The sequence below is a fragment of the Haliotis asinina genome, chromosome 13, assembly GCF_037392515.1.
Source record: "Haliotis asinina isolate JCU_RB_2024 chromosome 13, JCU_Hal_asi_v2, whole genome shotgun sequence".
NCBI classification, from domain to species: Eukaryota; Metazoa; Mollusca; class Gastropoda; order Lepetellida; family Haliotidae; genus Haliotis; species Haliotis asinina.
Window position 1 is genome coordinate 30,311,574 of NC_090292.1, and position 21,908 is coordinate 30,333,481.

Here is a 21,908-nt window from a genome sequence, read left to right on the forward strand (position 1 = left end):
CCAACACATGATCATCCAGAAAGTGTTTCGTAAAACTATTAAAACCACTTTACAAATTTCCAACACATGATCATCCAGAAAGTGTTTCGTAAAACTATTAAAACCACTTTACAAATTTCCAACATATGATCATCCAGAAAGTGTTTCGCAAAACTATTAAAACCACTTTACAAATTTCCAACACATGATCATCCAGAAAGTGTTTCGTAAAACTATTAAAACCACTTTACAAATTTCCAACACATGATCATCCAGAAAGTGTTTCGTAAAACTATTTAAACCACTTTACAAATTTCCAACACATGATCATCCAGAAAGTGTTTCGTAAAACTATTTAAACCACTTTACAAATTTCCAACACATGATCATCCAGAAAGTGTTTCGTAAAACTATTTAAACCACTTTACAAATTTCCAACACATGATCATCCAGAAAGTGTTTCGTAAAACTATTAAAACCACTTTACAAATTTCCAACACATGATCATCCAGAAAGTGTTTCGTAAAACTATTTAAACCACTTTACAAATTTCCAACACATGATCATCCAGAAAGTGTTTCGTAAAACTATTAAAACCACCTTACAAATTTCCAACACATGATCATCCAGAAAGTGTTTCGTAAAACTATTAAAACCACTTTACAAATTTCCAACACATGATCATCCAGAAAGTGTTTCGTAAAACTATTAAAACCACTTTACAAATTTCCAACACATGATCATCCAGAAAGTGTTTCGTAAAACTATTTAAACCACTTTACAAATTTCCAACACATGATCATCCAGAAAGTGTTTCGTAAAACTATTAAAACCACCTTACAAATTTCCAACACATGATCATCCAGAAAGTGTTTCGTAAAACTATTAAAACCACTTTACAAATTTCCAACATATGATCATCCAGAAAGTGTTTCGCAAAACTATTAAAACCACTTTACAAATTTCCAACACATGATCATCCAGGAAGTGTTTCGTAAAACTATTAAAACCACTTTACAAATTTCCAACACATGATCATCCAGAAAGTGTTTCGTAAAACTATTAAAACCACTTTACAAATTTCCAACACATGATCATCCAGGAAGTGTTTCGTAAAACTATTAAAACCACTTTACAAATTTCCAACATATGATCATCCAGAAAGTGTTTCGCAAAACTATTAAAACCACTTTACAAATTTCCAACACATGATCATCCAGGAAGTGTTTCGTAAAACTATTAAAACCACTTTACAAATTTCCAACATATGATCATCCAGAAAGTGTTTCGTAAAACTATTAAAACCACTTTACAAATTTCCAACACATGATCATCCAGAAAGTGTTTCGTAAAACTATTAAAACCACTTTACAAATTTCCAACACATGATCATCCAGGAAGTGTTTCGTAAAACTATTAAAACCACTTTACAAATTTCCAACACATGATCATCCAGGAAGTGTTTCGTAAAACTATTAAAACCACTTTACAAATTTCCAACATATGATCATCCAGAAAGTGTTTCGTAAAACTATTAAAACCACTTTACAAATTTCCAACACATGATCATCCAGAAAGTGTTTCGTAAAACTATTAAAACCACTTTACAAATTTCCAACACATGATCATCCAGGAAGTGTTTCGTAAAACTATTAAAACCACTTTACAAATTTCCAACACATGATCATCCAGAAAGTGTTTCGTAAAACTATTAAAACCACTTTACAAATTTCCAACACATGATCATCCAGAAAGTGTTTCGTAAAACTATTTAAACCACTTTACAAATTTCCAACACATGATCATCCAGAAAGTGTTTCGTAAAACTATTAAAACCACTTTACAAATTTCCAACATATGATCATCCAGAAAGTGTCACGTAAAACTATTTAAACCACTTTACAAATTTCCAACACATGATCATCCAGAAAGTGTTTCGTAAAACTGTTTAAACCACTTTACAAATTTCCAACACATGATCATCCAGAAAGTGTTTCGTAAAACTGTTTAAACCACTTTACAAATTTAAACCACCTGGTCAGAGGAAAATGACCACCATGAGCATGGACTTTGCAGCGACGTCTCCCAGATGAAAGCAAATTTTGGTCGGAGATTCGGTGCAGTCCAGGGAGTTTGGGAGTCGTGGATATTGCGATCGTGGTGCGTGAACGAAGATGTCTCAACCGGATGTAGCGATCTTGGGCGGCGTCGGTAACTCCAGGTCGACCTGACCGGGGTCTGTCATTGACACTCCCAGTATTGTTGTACATGATCCGAGGGTTTGGACACGCCGAGGTGCCTTGCCCCATCCTGCAACAATACCGCCTCCATGTAAACGGCCGATGGCGTTATGTCATTGAGTTTCGGTTGGCTTTATTGGTCTAAAGCAATGCACGTGGAGTACCGTTGATGTGGTTATGTAAAACCAACAAACATAGGCTTGAGCTCAAGGGGACACACAATTTCATGATGCACGTGCATTCCATGTAGAGTGTAAAGTTATATTTGTTTTGTTCAATGTCAGAATAATGGCCTTCAGTAACCCATGTCGTGAGAGACGAAGAGAGACTTGCTGACTTGGTTGACAATTGTCATCGGTTCCCAGTTGCGCAGATTCACAGACGCCGCCATATAGCTGGAATATTGCTGAGTGCGGCGTAAAACTAAACTCACTCACTCACTAAAACTAAACTAACTCGTTCACTGTAAACAATCGAGGTCGGACCAGACAATCCAGTGATCAACAGCATGAGCATCGATCTACGCAATATGAACACGATGACATGTGTGAACCAAGTCAGCGTGCCTGACCACCATATCCTTGACGAAACAATGACAAACCTTGAATAAAAACACAAATGCGTCTGGCGCTTAACGCCAAACCGTATTTTTTTCAGTATACGATCCAGCATCACGGGAATTCCGAACAACATTCGTTTCCGTGGGACGGTTGGGTAGCCAAGTGGTTGAAGCGTTCGCTCGTCACGCCGAAGACCTAGGTTCGATTCCCCACATGGTTACAATGTGTGAAGACGCCGTGATGTTGCTTGACTATTGCTTACTCACTTCACTCACTCACTCGCTCGCTCGCTCACTCACTCACTCACTCACTCACTCACTCACTCACTCACTCACTCACTCACTCACTCACTCACTCACTCACTCACTCACTCACTCACTCACTCACTCACTCATGGTTTCTCATTCAGTGTCATGTGGATACATCTTCAAAGATGCCTCTGCGGCATAAAACTGAAGTCACCCACTCACAGATGCCCACAGGCTTCAGATGCGTGTAAACACGTTTTTGTCAGGACATAAGTGATGAAGGTGTTCGTACTTTTTCTGTCAACCATCTGCTGCCTTTTAGAATTATTCATTACATTAATACATTAAGTTTTTTTATTCCAAAACTGTGTAGTTTTATGCTAAGATGGGATACAAAAGGTCGTTCTACACCCGAACACTCCTGAAAAACAGGGACTGCCTTCGTGGTGTAGTGGTTAGAGCCTGCGCCCGGAGAGCGGAAGGTCGCGGGTTCGATCCACGTCCGCGTTGTACCAATAAGCGTCAAAATATTAATGGATAAAACAATGACTGGTCGGCTAGGAGTCTCCGTAGTGTGTGTGAGTGGCGTATTCCTGATAAACTGTGGTATATATGGTATCCCAGTGAGCTGGCTGTCAAAAACCAGGTTAAGCCACGTATACACTTGCATGCATGTTGTCATATGAGCGACGCTAAATCACATTTCACCTCATCTCATAAACAACATTGTCCACCTACATGTAAGCAGTCAGTCGCGCACGTGTATTTATATGTCTCGTAAGCCCATTATGGCTGTGAGCACTTCCTTTAAACTATTTCATGTGATTCTGTGTTTTAATGTAAATGATGCGCGTGTGACACTTCTGCTTCTACTACTACTGCTGCTACTACTACTGCTGCTATTGCTACTACTACTACTGCTGCTGCTGCTATTGCTACTACTACTATTGCTGCTGCTGCTGCTACTACTACTACTACTACTGGTGCTGCTGTTACTACTACTACTACTACTGCTGCTACTACTACTACTACTGGTGGTGGTGGTGCTACTACTACTACTACTGCCGCTGCTGCTGCTGCTACTACTGCTACTGCTACTACTACTACTGCTACTGCTACTACTACTACTACTACTGCTACTACTACTACTGCTGCTGCTACTACTACTACTACTGCCGCTGCTGCTGCTGCTACTACTACTACTACTGCTGCTACTACTACTACTGCTACTACTACTACTACTACTGCTACTGCTACTACTACTACTACTGCTACTACTACTACTACTGTATTAATTTTTTACGAAAGGGAGAATCACGATCTACGTCGTAATTTAAAAACTAGTTCAGATTAATCTAAATTTAGAAAATCATGTCATAAGTTACTCATGCAGTGAAGTATTAAGGTGATCGTATGTCACTAAGGTAAACTTAGTGCAGCATTAAAAAATGGGAGTTTAGGTTAAAGTAAGTAAAGGTTGCTTTATGAAAGTAGCCTCTATTTAGTGTTTAATCCAGTCTATTCACATTGCCTGTCCATCCTCATACTGGAGAAACACACAAATAACGGGTGACCTAAGGGTGCACAGTCTGCACCGAATGACGTTCCATTGTTCGTGGGTTCGAATCCCGATTCGTCCTGAATGTGACGTTGGCTTGTGAGTGAGTGAGTGAGTGACTTTTGTGTAACACAGTTGCAATATTCCAGGAATATCACGGCGGTGAACACCAGAAATCGAGTATGGACCGGACAACCCAATGATCAACAGCATGAGCATCGATCTGCGAATCGTACCCATGAGGGGAATCGAACCCGGGTCTTCGGAGTGATGAGTGGACTCTTTAACCAGTAGGCTACCCCACCTCCACTCTTGGTTTGTGAGAACCATATACCCTTGTTCGTTGATTTTCACCAAAGGGTTAAATGTGTGCCACCATGTATCACAGAGGGCTTCCACGCAGTGGCCAAACACGACGCCTGTACAAAGCAACGTTAAAAGCGACAAAACGAGCCGCGGGGGAACTTTAGTTAACGCTAATAATGCTCATATATGTCATAAATGGGAAAATATGGTCGATGATACAAATTTTGATTGGCCAATGACTTTTAAGTCTTACAGACAACACATTAACGATGTAAAACTCTTAGATTTTCAATTTAAATTTTTACATGGTATCATCTATACCAAAAAGGAACTTTTAAAAACGAACCTTATTCAAAGTGGCTTATGCAGCTTTTGTAAGGATGAGGATGAAAACTTGTGCCATGTTTATTGGGAATGTCGTGAAACTAATAAGTTTTGGAATGATCTTCAAACTTACTTGATACAAAAATGTCATCTGACAAAATATTTAGTGTATTTTAGTGCCTTAAGTAAAATCCCGTTACTTACGAATTACGAGTATATCACCATTTCAGCAAAAAGACATATCTACGTCTCTTCTTTGAAAGGAATCATTCCCAAATCTAATAACTTTATAAATACTTTAAAAGATATTTTCACTGTTGAAGGCTTCATTGCCAAAAGAAAGAATGAAATGATAAAGTTTGCAAAGAAATGGCATCCTCTACTCCCACTATTCAAACCTGACCTGTGATGCAGCAACTGCTTCTGTGAAGTCTTGATCTGTTTCCTCTTTAGAAACAAAACAAAACAAACAAATAAATAAATAAATAAATAAATATCATCGTTCTCGTTAGATACTGATTAATTAGTTAACCAATTTATAATAACTGAACTGATGTATCACTGGGAACATATATTATAGGGCGGCTATCTGATGAAATATAAGACACAGCAAGATAAATGTTGGCGAAACATACAATACGCATTCAATCTGATGTCAGACTCTGCATGATATATCAGATGTGATACTATATGTAACAAATGTTTGATAAGACCTATATGTAATATCTGTCAGATAATACACGATGTATAACACGGTTGGTTGGACCTGACTGTATATACTGTGTCGGGTGTGCTATATACAACATGATATGTCAGATGTGATACTAAGTGCACATGGTATGTTGGGTGTACTGCTGTATAACGAAGCAATATATATGATGTTTTTTAGCAATATACAACATGACATATTACAGGAGGCGATATTAACAATATAATATGTCAGATGTATTTCCAATACATAAAATATGCTGGCTGTAATGCACTATTATTTATAGAACATGATAGATTATATGTAATGCAACATACAATAAGATGTGTTTGAACATGATGCAATGTATACAGCTTAATAGGCCAGATATTGGGATAGAGACAATATGATATGTCATACATGACTCATTCATCTGATGTTTATGCCAAGTTGTTAAGACGCGTACTTTATGACATATTAAATATAATACTGCATATTGCAGGATAGTATGGATACTCGTGAGTATGTATAACATATGTTGAATGTAACCCCATATACCATTGCAAACATTGTATACAACATGTACAGCACTATATGCAATTGTGGTGTCAATAAAAAAATATATAAAAAAAAACAAAAAAAAAAACTTTAGTTAACGCATCCGCTAGTCACGGAGAAGAGCAGGGTTCGGTTCCCCACATGGGTACAATTAGGTACAATGTATGAAGCCCATTTCTGATGTCCCCCGCCGTGATATTGTTTGAATATTGGTAAAAGAGGCGTAAAACCTGAAAAAAAGCAAAAAACAAAAATACAAAAAAAAAAAAAAAAAAACACCCAAAAAACCCGTCTCACTCAACGAAAAATAGTCCGCAACTGCGTATGTGCATGTCAGTTTTTTTCATAAAGTTTTTAACCGGATACAAATATGATGTTCCTTTGACATGTTTTCGAGACGAGGTGATAGACAGAAGTTTGTAAGTTACTTCCTTCTGACCGAATTTCTGTAAGTTGTGACCTTCAACTTAGCAAGCCAATATTCACGAAATGAATGCTCACTTCACCTACCGATCCTCTGACGTGTGTGTTTGTTTATCAGCAAAATTTCAAACATATAATATCTGTTTGCATTTTGTATTTACCAACTGACACAAAGAAAAAATATGTTCATTTGCACATACATGGCCATAATTATATTGTTTGTGCTACTGATTGGGGAAAAACTGAAATACAAAAGAAAAATTTTCAAGCTGGATGACGCCAACACTGAAATACTCAGAATTGAGTATGGACCACACAATCTAGTGATTGACGTCATGAGAGTCTCTCTTGCCAAATGGATACGACGACAACCACCAGTGTGACCAAGCGATCACGCGATTTACGAGTCGAATGTTCAAAGATCCAGGTTAGAACTGGTTATCAATATAGAGCTCCAGATAAGGCGTATATCTACGTATTTTAGTAAAAAAAATCAAATTTGGGAGTACAAAAACGCATAAGAATTACTGAAAACCCAACAGGTCTATAATACCTTGCGTAATGTACTCAGAGAACTAAATAGGCTTGTATGTGATAATTCGTCGTGGAGCCCGAACTCTATAACAGCCTATATATACGTGTACTATATATATTGTAGCCGTAGCCACTGTCTGGAGTTGACTGTAGTAGTCACGTGACTTCCAAAATTGTTGTCGACTATATATGGGAATGTGAGAATTACTAAAAATTGAGAAGCATTTATATTTGCATATTTAGAAGTGTTAATTATCCGAAAGGATAAGACACTATTTGCAAAAGTACTCAATTCTTTAAACTAGTGGGTGTATGCAAAATGCTAGTTACTCCTCAAAAAGTGCAAATACTCATACATAAACAGATATGGGAGTAAATAACCAATTGCTTGAAACATTATCTGGAGCTCTGTCAATACCACATGCCTGTGAATAGTTAAGCCACATTCTCATAGCATATTGTCAGGGCGTGTATTTTGGTTCGAATGCCGGAAACCTTGTTAAATGAATTTGCCTACGCTGACCGCATTTCTTAAAGATTCTTTTTCAAACCGAATAGAACCAACACATCACGTAACATACCAAAAACATATAAGACTGGTTTTCAAAAAGCTCCAAATAAAAATCTATTTTGTAACTTTGACCCTAACCATCTCTGTACATCCTTCCTATCTAGGTATGTATATATTGTCTTAATTTGCATTTATTTGTCTCATATACCACCGTTGGTGGGTTTTCGAGAAATAAAGATCATTGACAAGTCAGAACCGGTTTTGAACAAAACATAATCAATGCTGTTATTTGGAAGATTTCTTAGACGAAATCTGTTCTTGGTGACAACTAAGAATTCTTTCAACAGTAAATGCAATTGAAGTGTCGTAGCGCGTGGCGACATCGCCAGTCCGAGCTTTACATGCAGCACGTGTCAAACTTGCACTCTTTCCGGAAGGCCACCTGCACGCATCCACGCCTGTCAAACGCAGATACCACTGTCATATACACCAGTATGCGATGTGAAACTCGAGCATCGCGTGCAGCACGGGCAAAATGTACCAATGATCGTCATTGTTTGACCTGATTCGACAGGTGCACTGTAGGAAAAAGGGCGAAGTGCGGTATTGCGTTCTTGTCGAGATAGTTCATCTTATTAAGGAAATCTTATATCACAGTTAACCAGGGATCGTGCACTTTGATATTTTAATCTTGTAAACAAAGATTTCGTGACTGTCACTGAGGCTTGCAAATATTTTTCTTTACTTTTACTTCTAAACTTTATAAAAAGGTCCGAATTAAAAGATGAGGGCTCGTTCCAGATCCGTACCACATTAATCCAGCCTTGGGGAGAGTTAGCCGGGTGATTAGCTCGTTCGTTCATCAAGCTGAGGACCCGGGTTCGATCCCTCCCATGGGTACCATGTGCTAAGCTCATTTTTTGGTGCTCCCCGCTGTGATATTGCCTGAAAATAGCTTGAAAGGGCGAAAAGCTAAAAGCCACTCACTCACTCGATCAAGCTTTCAGTGTTCTGTACCAATAGACCTGTAGCGTCTTTCCGGAGAAGGTTCGATCGTAATAGCGATTCAATTGGGGTACTTCTTGCTACTGTGCTTGATTCTCGACATTAATTGAGCGAGTGTATATAGTTTTGATTTACACCGCTTTCAAAATTCATTCGATCTGAGGTCAGTCTTGTAAACATCACAGTATCCCCAAAATACTACCATGGACCGCTTGAGTTGGGTGAGTGAATGATATGGCAATATTCAACAACATCAAAGCGGTTGACTTCACACCTTACACCAACGTGTATGTCTCCAGGGTTTACGTTCCCAAAAATCTCCACGAAACTCTGGATGCATCTGCGGGAGGGTCCGATAATTTTATTACCTCCCTTTGATGGTACCTTATTCTCACAGCTTAGCCAATCAGCTGCCGTTACAACCAAGCATGCCCAGAGTCAACTGATCTCAAACACAAATAAACGAAAAGCGAAACACTTTTTTCAACATTAAATCATTAAATCCGACATATTTAAGATATCAGATGTTTAATGTTTGACAATGCAAACTACATCCTGATCATATATGACACGCCAGCAGGTGATACGTCAGCCATATATGACGTCACAACTTGCGCAGATTATCCCACGAGAATGCTTCCCGACATAGCGCTGAAACAATAGGGACGGTATATCATTAAAAACATCATGTAGATGCAACGTAAATATTAATAAACAAATGATTTCCGCAGTTCTTGTGTATGTGCTGTGCCCTCAGAATGACAAACGTGATATCGCGGAGACATTCACTAGAATGTGCTCTCACTTCCGTGTTTGTAATTAATCATGCACAGGTGACACTGCGTAAATGCACATTCCTTCTCGGCAAATATTTATGTGTTTTTTTCTGATAGAGAATGTTTTTTGAAACAAATGTCAGTCAAATTTGTATATGTGTATAACTTCAGGCCAACCAGTGGGAACGCAGTCATCTAGAGTTACGTCCCTTGTGATCACACTAAATATCCTTTCACGTCTGCCAGCACCATACTTGCGCGTTTTTATTTTACCCAAGTCGTAAACATGTGACACATGCATTACTTCGGGTTTTCCTCCTACATCTACATATGGTGAGTGAGTTTAGTTTGACGCCGTACTCAGCAATATTCAAGCTTTGTGGCGGCGGTCTGTAAATGATCAAATCTGGACCAGACAATCCAGTGATCAACCTCATGAGCATGGATCTGTACAATTTGGAACCGATGACCTGTGTCAACCAAGCCTCTTAAGATGAGCATGGTTTACTGAAGATCAGTTCTAACCCGGATCGTCACGAGCTGAAACAACGAGCTCTTCATCTTCGGTTTACCGACCAACTTCATTGACGTAATCACTGGCTAACCGATTATCTCACCCACTAGCTCTCACTGACTTATCTAATGGCTAACCAACCACCTTACTGACTTATGGCATACTGGCAAACCGACTATCTCACTGACTTATCTAATGGCTAACCAACCACCTTCCTGACTTATGGCCTACTGGCAAACCGGCTATCTCACTGATTTATCTAATGGCTAACCAGCCACCTTCCTGACTTATGGCCTACTGGCAAACCGACTGTCTCACTGTGTTATCTAATGGCTAACCAACCACCTTCCTGACTTATGGCATACTGGCAAACCGACTATCTCACTGACTAACCAACCATCTTACTGACTTATAGCATACTAGCAAACCGGCTATCTCACTGACTTATCTAATGGCTAACCAATCATATCACTGACTTACAAAATGCCTAACCAACCACCTTCCTGACTTACGGCATACTGGCAACCCGACTATCTCACTGACATATCTAATGGCTAACCAACCACCTTACTGACTTATGGCATACTGGCAAACCGACTATCTCACTGACTTATCTAATGGCTAACCAACCACCTTCCTGACGTATGGCATACTGGCAAACCGACTATCTCACTGACTTACCTAAGGCTAACCAACCATCTCACTGACTTATGGCATAGTGGCAAACCGACTATCTCACTGACTTATCTAATGGCTAACCAACCATCTCACTGACTTACAAAATGGCTAACCGTCCATCTCAATAACTTACTCAATGGCTTGACGACACGTTGTCTAATTCAGTGGCTATGGTCTTTGACGTACAGGTTAATGCACCAGAGCCTAGATTTTCGAAGCGCTAAGACACTAGTAAGGTAATGTTAATGTCTGGCATTAACGGCTGTCTTATCGAAAAGAGAGCTTTTCTAAAATCTAGGCCCAGCTCTGTAACATATTTGTGAACCTAAGGACTGAACGCTTAGTTCCAAAAATACACTGACTGACTCACTCAGCTTCACACAGCATGTAATTGGCCTGTTCACACTGTTCATCACTCCAGCCCGCCTGTCTGCTCATGTCCAGCACCAAGCACGTGTCCCAGTTTCCTGTATGGTTGTTGTAATTATTGTCCGGTTGTCCGTCCACCCAGTTCGTATAAGTGACCGCATTTCCACTGGTCATCCATGTCCACTGCATGTTTACGTAGAGGTCAGTGCTCCCTGTCCAGAACTTGCTGCGCTCTGAGTTGAGATTGAAGACATTTATATTGATTACACATCAATAGGAGATAATCGACTCACAGGGCACCTACCTGACTTACTGCTGATCTACATTATGTAACGGCTATATAAAAATGTAAATAATTTTCAATATAAAATATGGCAATGCATGTGAGTTCATGGTCCAATTGATGTATACACAAAAGATCCTTGGTCCAGATATAATTTCTTCAATACACACACACACACACACACACACACACCCACACACACAGACAGACAGAGAGAGAGAGAGAGAGAGAGACAGAGAGAGAGGTAGAGAGAGAGGTATAGATAGATACTTAGATAGATAGATACTTAGTCTAAGACAGGTAGATAGATACGTAGTTAGATAGATAGGTAGATAGATAGATAGAAAGAAAGAGTATTGACGGAATATGTAACTCAGTAGTGGTCTGACTTGTCGCCAAACGTCCAGGCTAACGAACTTCCAGCATGACTCACCAAAGAACTCAATGGCTAACCGACTGTCTCACCGATGTATGCTACAAATCGCAGGTTACACACTTACAGTCAGATTTCCATATTTTGATGATGCCTACCTTGATCAGCGGACTATTAAGGAATTTCTTGACCTTTTGACCTTTGTAGTAAAACCTGAGTGTCCAGTTGTCATGGAACCTGACAATCAAATTGTCAAGAAGTCTGCATGTTAGATTGTCATGGAGCCTGCTTGTCATATTGTTTTGGGGCCTATTTGTCAGATTGACATGGACCCTGCTTCGCAGATTGTCATGCAACCAGCTTGTCAGATTGACATAGAGTCTGCTTGACAGATTGTCATGGAGACTGCTTGTTAGATTGTCATGTAAGCTGCCCGTTAGGTTGTCATGGAGCCTGTTTGTCAGATTGCCATGGAGCCTGCATGTTAGATTGTCATGTAACCTGCTTGTCAAATTGTCAAGGAGCCTAGGTCAAGATTATTGAAGTTCACTAAGCGCTGAGATAGCCGTAGGTCTATGTTAATGTAAGGTACTTAGGGTTATCTTAGCGCCAACAGATCTTCTAAAATCTAGGCCCTGCTTGACAGATTGTCTTGGAGCCTGCTCTGCTTGTCAGATTGTCATATAACCTGTTTGTAAGATTGTCATGTAACCTGCTTGTCAGATTGTCATGGAGCTGTTTGTAAGATTGTCAAGGACCCGTTTTGTCAGATTGCCATGGAGCTGTTTGTAAGATTGTCAAGAGGCCAGTTTGTCAGATTGTCAAGGACCCGTTTTGTCAGATTGCCATGGAGCTGTTTGTAAGATTTTCAAGAAGCCAGTTTGTCAGGTTGTCATGGAGCCTGTTTGTCACACTGTCATGTAACCTGCTTGTCAGATTGTCATGGAGCTGTTTGTAAAATCGTCACGAAGCCGTTTTGTCAGGTTGTGATAGAGCCTGTTTGTCATGTAACCGGCTTGTCAGATAGTCATGGAGCCTGTTTGTCAGATTGTCATGTAACCTGCTTGTCAGATTGTCATGGAGCTGTTTGTAAGATTGTCATGAAGCCATTTTGTCAGATTGTCATGAGGCCGATTGTCAAATTGTCAAGAAACCTGTTTTGTCAGATTGTCAAGAAGCTTTTTTGTCAGATTTCCATGGAGCCTTCTTGTCAGATTGGCAAGAAGCCTGTTTGTCAAATTTTCAAGAAGCCAGTTCGCCAGGTTGTCATGGAGCCTGTTTGTCAGATTGGCATGGAGCCTGCTTGTCAGATTATCATGTAACCTGCTTGTCAGATTGTCATGGAGCTGTTTGTAAGATTGTCAAGAAGCCTGTTTGTCATATTGTCATGGAGTGTGTTGTCAGATTTCCATGAAGCCTGTTTGTCAGATTGTCATGTAACCTGCTTGTCAGATTATCAAGACTCCCGTTTGTCAGATTGTCATGGAACCTGTATGTCAGATTGTCATGGGACCTGCATGTCATATTGTCATGGAGCTTACGTATCAATTGAACAACACATATGGAACATGATAGTAAGATTTTCACGGAATGACTTTCCATCACATGCAGCCTAGATGTCCTGTCACCTTTGAATGTAATTGTCAGAAAATGTTTCAGCTTTTGTGCCTTATTAGGGGCGGTGTGGTAGCCTAGTGGTTAAAACGTTCGATCGTCACGCCTACGACCCGGGTTCGACTACCCACATAGGTAATGAATGTTATTAATGTCACTGTCATGTAACCTGCTTGTCAAATTGTCAAGGAGCCTAGGTCAAGATTATTGAAGTTCACTAAGCGCTGAGATAGCCGTAGGTCTATGTTAATGTAAGGTACTTAGGGTTATCTTATTATATGTTATTAATGTCACTGAGAAAAAAGACATCAGCTAATCTCATGCCAATGCTTTCACTTACCAAAAGCGTGACATGCTAAACAATTAAGAACGGGACCGCAAGACACCATTAGTCGAAAAACACGAAAACACTCATGAGAGTACCTGACAGCTCTGGGTTTGCAATATGTATGGATGACGGTTGATAAAAATCACATATCATGAAACACGGACGTTACGAAAGACAACCACACACCTAAAGACGCACAATGGCTGAAAAATTGTTTCGGGTTAAAAAACAGGGACAAATGGAGGTCCCTAAGTCAAACGCACCTGGCTGCTCATTCGTCAAGTTGTGCCCGGATGTCAAACATCAGACACTAAAGATTAAAACTTGATTCACAAACACAATCCCCAATCAATTAGACACATTAAGATGTCCCGTAGACAGGGGTTTTGTTCATTCAAAAAGGCAGTAATCAATCCTTGCGTCTGATCGCACATTACAAGAAATGAACCATAAATTTTATGACGGAAGACATATGCCCTGTTCTGATTGCGACCACTCCTTCAAATGGGATTTGGACGTCATACGGAACTGAAAAATTAAAAATAATAAATGCGTCGTTTGGTAATAAACCTGCTTAGTCATTTCATGGTGGTTGGAATGTGGGAATAAACCAGTGATTGAGATCTGAGCTCTTCAGTGTCTGTTTCCTCTGGATTTATCCTCGCGTCAAGAGGTTGTGAGTGAGTATAGTTTTACGCAGCACTCAGCAATATTCCAGCTATATTGCTGTGGTCTGTAAACAATCGAGTCTGGACCAGAGAATCCAGTGATTAACTTCATGAGCATCGATCTGCGCAATTGGGAACCAATGGCATGTGTCGACTAAGAGAGCGAGCCTGACCACCCGATCCCGTTAGTCGCCTCTTACGACAAGCAAGCATGGGTTGCTGAAGGCCTGTAAACGTACTGTGTTAAAAAATCAGGAGGATATAACGAAATTATATCTCTAAATTTTACTTGAAACCGAACGCGTAGCGTTAAAATACATACATAGTGTGTTGAGAAATCAGAGGTGTATAGTGAGTGAGTGAGTGAGTTTTAGTTTTACGCTGCACTCAGCAATATTCCAGCTATATGGCGGCGGTCTGTAAATAATCGAGTCTGGACCAGACAATCCAGTGATCAACAACATGAGCATCGATCTGCGTACTTGGGAACCGATGACATGTGTCAACCAAGTCAGCTAGCCTGACCACCCGATCCCGTTAGTCGCCTCTTACGACAAGCTGAGTCGCCTTTAATAGCAAGCATGGGTTGCTGAAGGCCTATTCTACCCCGGAAAGAGGTGTATAATCACACTTTAACTTTGATTAACTAATCACAAACCAGTATTTACTGAAGTCATGGTAAAATGTAATATTGTCACTCAGTCATAGTGAAACAATGTCCTATTGTAATTTGATCATAAATGAAACAATGTCGTATTAACATTCAGCCATAATGAAACGTGTCCTATTGTTGCTAATTAAGAATGAAACAATATCCTATTGTCACTCAGCCTTAATGAAGCAGTGTCCTATTGTCACTCAGCCATTATGAAACAATGTCCTATTGTCACTCAGTCAGAATGAAACAGTGTCCTATTGCCACCCAGCCATAATGAAACAGTGTCCTTTTGTCACTCAGCCATTATGAAACAATGTCCTATTGTCACTCAGCCATTATGAAACAATGTCCTATTGTCACTTAGCCACTATGAAACTCGGTGATAATGAAACAATGTCGTATTGACGTTTAGCCATAATGAAACGTGTCCTATTGCCATTAATTAAGAATGACAGATGTCCTATTGACACCTACCCTGATTTACTGAGGGGGGGCACTCACCGTGGTGTCGTTGGAGAAAGCCGTACACCCGGAGTTGTTCGTCACGGCTGTCGATTTCCACCGGGAACGACCTCATCGCCTTGCACATAACCTACAGCATCGTCGACAGAACAGCAAAATGACACTCAAATTTCACTCTGCATTTGATAAATGTGCAAATGTATTCCATACAGGCTTTTGTTTGTTTGCCGTCTAACGAGCTCTATGTTTGCTTGTATGGTTCTTGTTTAACCCTGCACACGACAAACAAAACCGAAAAGATATTTTACTGAGAAAACGCTTTGTTTGTTTAGTTGCACTCAGCAATATACCAGCTATAAGTCAGCGGTCTGGACCAGTGAGTGAGTGAGTGAGTTTAGTTTTACGTCGCACTTAGCAATATTCCAGCTATATGGCGACGGTCTGTAAATAATCGAGTCTGGACCAGACAATCCAGCGATCAACAACATGAGCATCGATCTGCGCAATGGGGAACCGATGACATGTGTCAACCAAGTCAGCTAGTCTGACCACCCGATCCCGTTAGTCGCCTCTTACGACAAGCATAGTCACCTTTTATGGCAAGCATGGGTTGCTGAAGGCCTATTCTACCCCGGGACCTTCACGGGTCCTGGACCAGATGATCCACTGATCAACAGCATGAGCACCCATCTATGCTATTGGGATACAGTTGCATGTGTCAACCAAATCAACAAGCCTGACTACCCGATCCCGTTAGCCGCCTTTTTGTGACTTGCTGAGGACAAAAGGCCGGATGTTCCAGGTATCAGCTCTGTGACTACAGAAAACACACGCGTTTGCAATAATCCAGGTATACTCCAAATTTGCAAGGTCCAAATGGAACCAATACAGATTATCCTGTCACTAAACCCAAACCTTTTTAGCTTCGCTTTTATTATCATTGGTCAGAACTATCTGTCACAGTCTGCGTTCTTGGACCCTTTATGGGTCAAAGGAGATCATATTGAATGGATTTAGTGGAAGTGTATCAAAGGCCGCGTCTGGATCTTTGCCCTTGCAGTCATCCATTGAATGCACGTTAATTTAAATTACAGGATGTGTAAAAGATTACAAACTTACCAGACAACTCACAGGCATAATCACACTGACTCAGTGACAAGTGGCCAACTCACCCATCCATCTGCCCAAGACATGTTGACCGGCACAACCATGTAACAAGACTCCCCCACCCTCGTGAAGTCTTCGGGGCATACCGCTGACGCTGATGGAGAACAAGTGTGGGTGAGTGAGTGAGTGAGTGGGTGAGTGGGTGAGTGGGTTGGTAGGTTTGTGGACTGAGTGAGTGTGTGGGTGAGTGAGTGGATGAGTGAGTGAGTGAGCGAGTGTGTGGGTGAGTGAGTGGGTGAGTGAGGGAGTGAGTGCTTGGAGTGAGTATGGGTGGGTACACTGGGTAGGTGATTGAGTGATTCATTGTTTGAGTTAGCCCGTAGGTAGGTGAATGAGTGTGTGGGTGGGTGAGTGATTGAGTGAGTGGACTGAGTCAGTAAGTGGGTGGGTGGGTGAGTGATTGAGTGAGTGGACTGAGTCAGTAAGTGGGTGGGTGGGTGAGTAATTGAGTGAGTGGACTGAGTCAGTGAGTGTGTGGATGGGTGACTGGATGAGTGAGTGGTTTGGTGGGCAGTTGAGTGGGTGAAGGAGTGAGTGCTTTTACTGAGTATGGGAGGGTACTCTGATAGGTGATTGATTGATTGTTTATGTAGGTGTGTGAGTTGGCCCGTAGGTAGGTGAATGAGTGTGTGGGTGGGTGAGTGATTGAGTGAGTGGACTGAGTCAGTAAGTGGGTGGGTGGGTGAGTGATTGAGTGAGTGGACTGAGTCAGTAAGTGGGTGGGTGGGTGAGTAATTGAGTGAGTGGACTGAGTCAGTGAGTGTGTGGATGGGTGACTGGATGAGTGAGTGGTTTGGTGGGCAGTTGAGTGGGTGAAGGAGTGAGTGCTTTTACTGAGTATGGGAGGGTACTCTGATAGGTGATTGATTGATTGTTTATGTAGGTGTGTGAGTTAGCCCGTAGGTAGGTGAATGAGTGTGTGGGTGGGTGAGTGATTGAGTGAGTGGACTGAGTCAGTAAGTGGATGGGTGAGTGATTGAGTGAGTGGACTGAGTCAGTAAGTGGGTGGGTGGGTGAGTAATTGAGTGAGTGGACTGAGTCAGTGAGTGTGTGGATGGGTGACTGGATGAGTGAGTGGTTTGGTGGGCAGTTGAGTGGGTGAAGGAGTGAGTGCTTTTACTGAGTATGGGAGGGTACTCTGATAGGTGATTGATTGATTGTTTATGTAGGTGTTTGAGTATGGGTGGGTACGTGAATGAGTGGGCGGTTGAGTAGGTGAGTACTGAATGAGCGAGTGAGTAAGTGGATGAGTGAGAGAATGCGTGTGTGGGTGAGTGCGTGCGTGAATGAGTCCCCAAGCTGCCTCAACGTCCACAGGGTTTGTGAGTGTGATGGACGCTTTGAGCAGTTCGTTACTGACACGATGAGCTGAACCTTCGACTGGTTAACACTAATTCTCAATATTCATCGGGAGCCTATAGTTCACGATAATGCTGGAATATTGCTAAAAACGGCGTACAACTAACTTCCCCATTTTAAAACAAAACAAGTTATCCTGATATCGACTACCGAAATATGTATGTCATATTTATAGCATGTTTCTTTTCAAAAAGGCACAAAAAATACGTTTAAGAAAAGTTGAAGAACAGCAAATTTCGCAAATTACACGTCATTAAAAATAAGCATTATTGGCTTATAAAAAGGCAACGTTTAATCACGGCTGACTTATACATATTCTTTACAGATATATTTTCTTTATTAATTTATATTTTATTTAAATTTTGGAGAACTTTTTTCAGACGAAGACAAGGGCGGGGCCGGTGGGACAGAAAGGCAAACGATGCGAAACGAAAAGTCGACGTTGATAGAGTGAGAGTGAGGTGTTTGTGAGTGTTATGGACGCTTTGAGCAGTTCGTTACTAACAAAATGAACTGAACCTTCGACTGGCAAACACTAATTCTCAATGTTCATCGGGAACGAATAGTTCATGGTATAAACTCACGTGCACACGGCGACTGGCAGAAAAGGTACATTCTCAAGAGGATTCTGGTACTGGAACCACAAGATCCTGGCTAGACTAAGGTGCGCAACACGAACTCCGAAATCTACCTTCTCAAAAAGTGAAAGTGAGCGAATGAATATGGTTTTACGCCGCTTTTAGCAATATCCCAGCAATGTCAAGGTGGGGTACAGCAGAAATGGGCTTCATACATTCTACTCATTTGAGGAACGAACCCGGGCCTCGGTGTGATGAGCAAACGCTTTACCCACTGGGCTACCCCACCGTCCCCAAACGTGAAAGTACAAACTGCACATGATGCATGATGATTACCGCGTCTGTACAGGCAGTGCGCCAAAAGCCTGGGTTCGATTCCCTACATGGGTAATAACTGCGAAGCCCATTTCCGGTGTCCTACGCCACGAAATTGCTGGGACATTGCTAAAAACGGCGTGAAGCCATACTTACAAACTTGTCACTTCAAATTTGAAATGCCCCCTTGTCGGTTACAGTCCAACACTTTATTGCTGGTAACGTCTCATCAGGCACGTCCAATATCGTGGTCTATAATCAGACTTATTAGGGATTCGAACCCAGGACCAACGACAAAGGGACGTAACACTCTACGGTGAATATCCCTTAAGCAAATACGTCTTCATATCACTGCTAAAAACAGATTCAAACTGTCACTAGCCAGTGGGCTAATGACCCAGACATGTCACTAGCCCTTCAGACATTTTACTGGCACGAATATTTCATGATAATGTATAAACAATAAAACAGCGTATATGAGAATAGTTAGAGTATTCTTTTCACAAATACATTTTTTCAGACTATTAACTCTGAGCCTCTGATACTGAAGTGACACGCTAAGAATAAACAAACATTTTAAAACCATCTTCTTATTAATTTATCTTAAGGACATCAGCAACCATCAGTGGAAGAATTCTCGACAAATAATTTACTTTTATAACGAACTACAAGGGACCACTGAAATTAGTTCGTTCTATCCGTAGTTCGTAGTTAAGAAAGCAGTGGAGCTTAAATTTTAATTCACGACTGAAAACGTTCTCAGATATATTGGAGCTAGTCAATGTTGATATGAAAACTATGAATATTTTTAGTGTGAAGCACCACCTGCAGTTCCTTATAACCATAGTTGTTTTTAGAATAATCACTCTTGAAACATGATTGGTATAAAATGTGCATGTGTATGATTTTCATTTGTTAAGGAAAAATAGACCGGCTAACTTAGATTTTAGGAATACTATGACGGTCAGAATTAATGGTCTACAGTGATTTTGCGACCTTCATAAAACTATCTAAATAAAGAACAAAACATTGCACGTGTATTGAGCTACTGCGTTGTGCACGTGCATCCCAAACGTTGTGTTTAGGGATGGTGATGAAGAGAAATGGTGATGCGATCACATGATACATGTCTTTGAAAAACTTTGTCAACGCTTTTACTTCCCAGCCAACTTGAAATTTGAGGTTCTCCTACAGATAACTTTATTTAAGAACATACATATTTGTCTGTAAATTTATTAAATACACCCGTTAATTCCGACTGGAAGTTGTGCCTATTAATTTCTAAACAGAGGCGTTTAGTTTTTTGCTTTTGGAAATTCTTATATAAAATGTCAGTTATAAATACATATAACATTTGCTTATCGCCCTGACTTGACAAAGCTGTTTAACATGACATATCATGCATATGTGGTCTTTAGGCTGGGGGATATTTGTCTTTCTTTGTTCTTGGGAGGTCGTTGAACTTTGGGGTGTGGTCTACAACTCTAGACACTGTCTAGACCCTTTCACAATAATGAGGCGATAGGGTAACCTAGCTGTCCGCTCATCACGCCGAAGACCCGTGTTCAATTCCCTTCATGGGTACAATGTGTCAAGCCCATTTATGGTGTCCCCCGCCGTGATATTGCTGGAATATTGCTAAAAGAGACGTAAAACTAAACTCACTCACATTTAACATAAAACAAGTTATCCTGATATCGACCACCGAAAAATGTATGTCATATCTATAGGTAGTTTCTTTTTAAAAAGGCATATACATTACGTTTAAAAAAAGTTGAAGAACACCAAATTCCGCAAATTACATGTCCTTAAATAATTAAGCATTAATAGTCCCATATAAAAGGTAACGTTTAATCACTATTGACTTACATGTATTCTTTACAGAATTATGTTTTGTTTATTAATTTATATTGTAAATTAACGTTTATTCACTATTGACTTACATATTTTCTTTACAGAATCATATTTTTTTATTAATTTATATTCTAAAATAACTTCTAGTTACTTTTGACTGATATAATTTCTTCACAGAATTATTTTTAAAATTATTTTATATTTGTTTTAAATTTTGGAGAACTTTGCTCAGACGAAGACGAGGGCGGGACTGGTTGGACAGAAAGGAAAAAAATGTAGACCGCAAAGTCGACATTGATAGAGTGAGAGTGAAAAGGGCATGAATGATAGAGGAGAGAAAGAAGAGGGGAGGAAAAGTTGACTTTTTTCTTTTCTGCGGAGGGCATCAATCATACCATATAAGAAATCAAAGTTGGTTTTGAATGAGACAAACGACTGTCGTTACCGCTTGTCTATATAAAATGCTTCAATCTCCAAAACGCTTCCCCTTGCCCTTCCGTCGTAAGAGTTTATGTTGTGGACGATGGCGTTTTAGGTGTTGAAAACTGTTGGCGGATATGTCTCAAACTGACAACACAAATCGTTTGTTGGTCCTCTTTGTTTTGAGCTCAGCTACCAGTTTCTAACCAAAATTTGCGCTAGTTTACATGAATATAATAACTGAATACAACGCCTCTGTTAAAGCCCAGCGGATAAAGCGTTCGCTCGTCCAGCTGAAGGTTCGGTTCGATTCTTCACGTGAGTGCAATATGTGACGCCCATATATCTGGTGTCCCTTACCATGATATTGCTGGAATATTGCTAAAATCGGCGTGAAACCCAATTCACTCACTCACTCTGTTCCTAAAACGGTACTTCGCCCATAACCCACTTGCTTTAATGCAGTTGTCATCCGTATCATCGTACTCTTTTGACCTTAACTGACCACAGCGAATCTGTCTAAGTGTCCCTGAACATCATCAATTTCACTTTCGTCCT

At 40.4% G+C, this 21,908-nt stretch overlaps 1 protein-coding gene across 1 annotated transcript; it reads right to left on the reverse strand.

Annotated features, from left to right (window-relative positions):
- Positions 1-9,445: 9,445 nt before the first annotated feature.
- Positions 9,446-16,876, reverse strand: LOC137260266 (perlucin-like). Its single transcript, XM_067797962.1, has 4 exons — positions 16,830-16,876; positions 15,697-15,787; positions 11,273-11,504; positions 9,446-9,585 (listed from the first exon to the last, which is right to left on the reverse strand). The coding sequence occupies exons 1-4, from the start codon at positions 16,866-16,868 to the stop codon at positions 9,555-9,557; spliced, it is 393 nt and encodes a 130-aa protein (XP_067654063.1). The 5' UTR covers positions 16,869-16,876; the 3' UTR covers positions 9,446-9,554.
- Positions 16,877-21,908: the final 5,032 nt, after the last annotated feature.